The sequence below is a fragment of the Akebia trifoliata genome, chromosome 3 (genome assembly GCF_017979445.1).
Source record: "Akebia trifoliata isolate Shusen 1 chromosome 3, ASM1797944v1, whole genome shotgun sequence".
NCBI lineage: Eukaryota > Viridiplantae > Streptophyta > Magnoliopsida > Ranunculales > Lardizabalaceae > Akebia > Akebia trifoliata.
In genome coordinates, this window is record NC_141377.1 from 47,890,787 (window position 1) to 47,896,821 (window position 6,035).

Sequence of the window (6,035 nt, forward strand, 5' to 3'; positions counted from 1 at the left end):
ACATTGAGTAGTTCTTAATCAAATCAAAATTTCAAGTTTGGTCCAAGTTTGCAAAAATCAAAATTGGATTCTTTTTAAAAAGTTTGGGTTTTAATCGGTTTGGATACGATGTTTGGTTCCCCATTCAATCCGACTTTCAGAGCTGGAAACCAAACCCGAAATCAAAATACTTTGATTTTGATTCGGTCCAATCGGGTTTCGATTCCATTTTTTGTTCAAGTAGTGGGCAATTTGCTCATATGCCTATATCTAATGGTAATAAGATACAATTCTAAGTAAAAATTCATAGCAAGATTTGACTTTTTCGTAAACCTATTAGAGAAAGGAGACGAAGAAGATAATGAAAAAATGGAGTGTATAGCCACTTCTATCACTTAGAGCAGCTCCAACACATACTCCATCCCAATTGACATCCCCTTTCAACTGTCATTTTTGGAGTTTCAAACCAATTTGAAGGGTCTCCAACACATACTTCATCTCTTATTCTATTTTGGAGAATCAGGTTTTCAATCTCCAAATATGGAAAATAAGATCAAGATTCTCTATTTTTTGACTCCAAAAATTTTCATCTCGTACTACAATTTTGAAATATAGGGTGTCCAACACAGATAACATCTCCATTTTATTATTTTTTAAAAAAATTATAAATATTTATAAATAAGTATTTTGAATAATATAATTGAAGTGCAAATCCTTGAATATTCAAAATGGTTCTTCATGATAGGATAACCACTCTTTACGAAGTTTCCCCTGAAGTTACTCTTAAATGTGAGTCAAAAATTTGGGAAACCTTTAGTTCCTAATGCTGAACACATTGTTAAACTGAACCAGCCTAACTAAATCACACACCTTGAGTGAGATTTTTTAGATCCATGAATTGCCACGTTGGCCAGCCTTACAAAGCCACCAACAGCATAGATTAATATATATATATATATATTTATTACTGAAAAAAGACTTTTAAAATGGATAGTCATTGAACTCCTTAAATTTAAAGTTCAAATTTTCCAATAAAAACTATCTTCATAAAATTTATTTTTGGAGCTCTTCAAATTTTGTGCTCTTAATCAATGTGGCATCCAATCATGTTTTTGGCCCTTCTAGCAAAACAGCCCTCAAAGTCACTAAACTCGTTATTGCTGTTACCCAGAGAGAGAGAGAGAGAGAGAGAGAGATTTAAGAAATGATATAAGAACGCATTCTCCATAAAGTTGACATCAACTTAGAAATTTATAATCTAACAAGCTCTAACAAAGACAGAAATGAAGCGGAACCAAAACTTTTGTTGGTGAGGGCATTCATTGTAGGTAGGACAAATCACAATATATATATATATATAGAGAGAGAGTGAGAGAGAGATCAAGCAGGCATAAGTCAAGATGGTACTTGATGAGGTGATGAAATCAACGGTCAATGGAGGTGGTGAGAAGGAGAAGGAGCTGTGGAGTTAAAGAGCTGAGGTGGTGGGACTGGGAGGGTAGGAGGAGGGCATTGGTAGCACTTGGTGAAGAGTCCAAAGGTATCAATCTGATGTATGAAGTTGATCATGCTGGCCCACCCACCGAATCCAAACCCAACCACAAACACCCAAACCACAACAAACACGTTTACCGAATATATTCCTGCCCATCTCCCCACGAACTTCGGTGGTGGCTCCACTGCGTTCTGCAAAAAAAAAACATCCTCCAATTAATTACCATTACTATTATACTGTATAATAACCACAATTAACGGTCTTCATTGCCCCACGTGGCACTTAGTTCACATTGGCCAATATCTCAAGTCCCTTGGTCCTCTATAAATTAAAAAAATAAAAAAATTCAATGGTCTAGACCTAGGGACGACGTTATACCGGACTGACTCTTGGAAAAATATAATGTTATAATGTAGCTGAAGCAGATAAACTTAAGTTACTGCACCTCTCTAGCTGTAGCTGATCGAAAGGTGAACATGTGAGCAAGAGCAGGGATGATGTAAACGGTGAAGCTAACAAGGAGAGATCCAACGGTGGAGTTGATGGGACCAAAGAAAGGAAAAATGATCGCTAAGAACCAGATGGGGACCACCACAGGCAGCCTCGCTGCTGCACGCTTACATAAGCTTTTGCATTCATGCATCCCTATAGCTTTCTCCCACACAAAATACAACGGTGTACATGCGAACCCAAATGTTATAAACTGCAACCAACCAATCAAATCAATCACGGTTAAACTACTTGACTTATAAATAAATAAAAACCTAGGTCGATTGATTGATAAGATGCTTACCTGATGGATGAGCATCAGTACGACAGCCATGTCTCGCAGCGGTGATCTTGGTAAAAGAGCAAAGGCATTGGCGTGATTGAGGAGTTTGTCCCCAAATGCCCAATAAACTGATACGGCTGATGGAATCGTCAATGTCAGAACATACAACGTAGCCAGTAGATATATTGCCTTAAATTTTTGGGGCTTCCACATGGCGTGCATGATCTCTCTGTCCATCACATATACACCATATCAACAAATATATTAATCTTATCTAGTTATCTGAACACCTTCTCTTTCGTAACAATTCTACGTTAAAAGTTGACAAATTGGTTTCCAAGAAATTACAGTAGCCGGCTGTGTTTTTGGCTTTTTTTTTCATCCCCAACCCTGACAAGGTTATTATGGGAATGAATTTTTTTTTTTAATTCAGCCCATGCAGAGGTTAGGGGTGCAACTTCGGCCGGCCGGTTCAAACTGAATCGAACCAAACCGATAGCTTTGGTTCAATTTGGAACAAATTGTATTTGGTTTGATTCTCGATTCAAGATTTTTATAGAACCGAATCAATCTGAGAATCATATATATATATATATATAGGGTCCAGTTCGGCACCCAACATTTTGCCAACAATTTGTCCAACATGTTGTCCTACATGGGTTAGAAGTTTTGAAATAGACTGATTTTTGGTGAAGATGATCTCTATGACGAAGAGATCATCCTCACAAAAAATCATCAGCTCATTCCAAAACTTCTAACCCCATCACAAATGGTTTATAAAAAACGGACAGTCCACAATTTTTCAACTTGTAAATATGAGGTTAGAAGTTTTGGAATGGATTGATTTTTGGTGAGGATCGTACAGATCATCCTCATAAAAAATCAGCATATAATATATATATATATATATATATATATATATATATATATATATATATATATATATATATATATATATATATATATATATATATATATTATAGAGTGAGGACATAAATTATTGATTTTTTTTATGAATAAATAATAATTTATTATATGAAATTTTATTTTATTATTTTCTTATAAAAAGATATTTTGTTTCAACTAAATTGATAAGATATTCAAACCAACCCAAATCAGACTAAGATCGGTTTGGTTTGATTTTATTGACATCTCTGGCTCGGTTCTCTTTTATTTAATGGAACCAAACCATGGATGGGTCATGGGTTGGTGTTTCAGTTTCACCACAAATCGAACTGAACGGAGTAGCACCTCTAATAGAGATTCATCGCTTGATGAAAAGATTTACTTTACTTTTAATATATGTATTTGTACTTGCTAGTCAGGGGTACTCTTGGAATTAAAGTAGAAGACACGTATATTAAGCTGAGATTGTCTTACACAGTAACGGCATGCCCCCCGAATGTATAAAGAATGTTTGTTGCCCCAGTGAAGTATAGAACCAAATTGGTTGGAGCTGAATGCTCAACTCCTTCCACCTATCCATTAAAAAAAAACACAAATAATATATAAAAATAAATATATCTCAAATCTCATTAAAATCAAAATCAAAATATTTAACTGTCAAACATCAAAATTCACCTCTCAGAATTTTTCCATTTAATTATGTAAGAATTAAATTTTTTTAAAAAAATTTATCAGATAAATGTCAAGGGAGAAACTCTAGAAATTGAGTATTTATGGATATCTTTACTACCCTACTTTGATCACGGAGGATTTTTTATTTTTATTTTTAAGAAAAAAACCTTAATTTATTTTTAGGGGATAAGCCAAAACTCTTGCATTTTGAAAGGGGTAAACCTAATTTCACCAATTTTACATGGGTGTGTTTCTGAAATATCATTTTTATCTCTACTAAAAATAGTTTTTGCCCCCCCCCCAACCAATCACTGAATTTTTCAATTTAATTTCATTTAGATCAAGTCAAACTGTCAAAGAGAAAATGACAAAGGGATGAAATTATAAATTATTGAAACTCCAAGGAGGCATTGTAACTAAAAAAATAAAAAATAAAAAATGGAGATGAATAAAAAAGCTATTTTTAAAGTGTTACCTGTCCGTGAAGGAGAGAAGCAATGGTAAGGTACCAAGAGGTGTAAGTGGTCATTAAAAGACCAAGAAAAGACCAGATTCTGTAGTTGTGGAAAGAAGGAATAAAGACTGTGGTGGCACAACAAGCTCCGAAAATGTATGTCCAGGTTCTCTTGTCTAGATTATCGTTTATGTAATAAATATTACTGCAACACACTAAAATATTAGTACCCAACTTGCAAAAAAGATCAAATCTTTGATTCTGTTTCTATTTTACTCTTTAAAAAACAAAGGAAGGAAGTTACCTTGCACAAGCAATGAGTTGAATGACAGATCCAAACAGAAGAAATGTGCAGTTGAAAGCCAAACCCACATTCCTCCAATGCTTCCCAAGGAGTCCATCAAGAACTTCAAACCACTTTAATGGAAAAAAAATGAGAAAACCCATGTTAAAATGTTGAGAAATAAATGAGAAAATTTGGCGTTTGGATGATATAGTTTAGGGTCAGAAATAAACCTGGATGACATGGTTCCTGAAATCTACTTTCTCTCTTTCTTTTCTTGTTCTATATTCAACATAGAGAATGCTAATGAGGTAAGCTGTCCAACTACCCATCAAACCATAGAACAACTGGAACAGAATGCCAGATAACATTCCAAGTTGTGAAAATGAGTATGGCAAGGTGAGTAGAACCTGGGCAACCTAAAGCCAACAAACAAACAAAACCCACTCCTACTATGAGCTTTTGTTTGAAAAAAAATATAATCAAGTAAAACTAAAAGAAAGAAAACCCATTAAAGATACCTGGTTTGAAGAACAACTAAACCAAGCATCATAAACAGAACCACCATCCCAGAAGAACTTAGAAAGTTTAGATTTAATGGTGTTTGGCCTTCCTTCTGTCTCCATTTCTACATAGCTTCCTGCTATCACGGTCTCCACTACCTTGTCTGACGCCATTGATTGCTTCTTTCCTTAGTGTTTCAGATTAGAAATGAAGGTGAAGAATAAGGAAAGACTTTAGTGGTATTTATAGAAGATACGACAAGTCTCGACTGGTGGTAGAGGCGGGTTTGAACGTTGAAATGATAATTAAGTGGTTTTGAGAAGAGCGTGAATGAATCTGGTTTCCGGATTAATGTTAGTGGTTTTGACTAAAGTCAATAAACCGCTTATTTTCGAGTATTATTCTTAATTATTTATTATGTTAATAAATAAATAAATAAAACAAAAGAAAAATTACATGAAGGAGCGTGCGTGGATTGTTCGCACGAGCGGGTTTCCCACTTCCCGAGCTAATAAACAACATTAATTATCACCAATCTTTTCAGTTTGACAGATTTGATCATCTTATACTTCAGAATTACTCAAATGCCATTGTACGATATGAGAACACCTGAGAAGTTTTTTACTTCATGGTCTTTCCTCTCCATTTTAAGAGTAGGCTTCTAACATATAAGTGGGATCCATGGTTAACGTCTACACTGAAATTTGTTTGTTAGATCCTAAATAAATGTGGCACATCAATTCATTAATTTTTTTCATGGGTTCAATGACTCGAGTCAATCCATTGATTTAATAAAAAAAAATCTCCATTTTTAGAAACTTTGATTATTTGGTTATTATATATCCCTATTAAAACAAAATAGGAAATTTAAAAGAGGTTGTCATTATTGTGTATCTCGACGTATATGTTAATAGAATTTACCCATATCCTCAAAATTACACTCTTGTATATTACTTAATCGGGCAAACTC

At 34.3% G+C, this 6,035-nt stretch overlaps 1 protein-coding gene across 1 annotated transcript; it reads right to left on the minus strand.

Annotated features, from left to right (window-relative positions):
* Nucleotides 1-1,184: 1,184 nt before the first annotated feature.
* On the minus strand, nt 1,185-5,338 carry LOC147407520 (auxin transporter-like protein 5). The gene is made up of 8 exons (XM_086436146.1): nt 5,083-5,338; nt 4,795-4,980; nt 4,583-4,695; nt 4,300-4,483; nt 3,627-3,724; nt 2,268-2,475; nt 1,920-2,177; nt 1,185-1,665 (listed from the first exon to the last, which is right to left on the minus strand). Exons 1-8 carry the CDS (start codon nt 5,236-5,238, stop codon nt 1,411-1,413), a joined length of 1,458 nt encoding a protein of 485 aa, XP_086292272.1. The 5' UTR covers nt 5,239-5,338; the 3' UTR covers nt 1,185-1,410.
* Nucleotides 5,339-6,035: the final 697 nt, after the last annotated feature.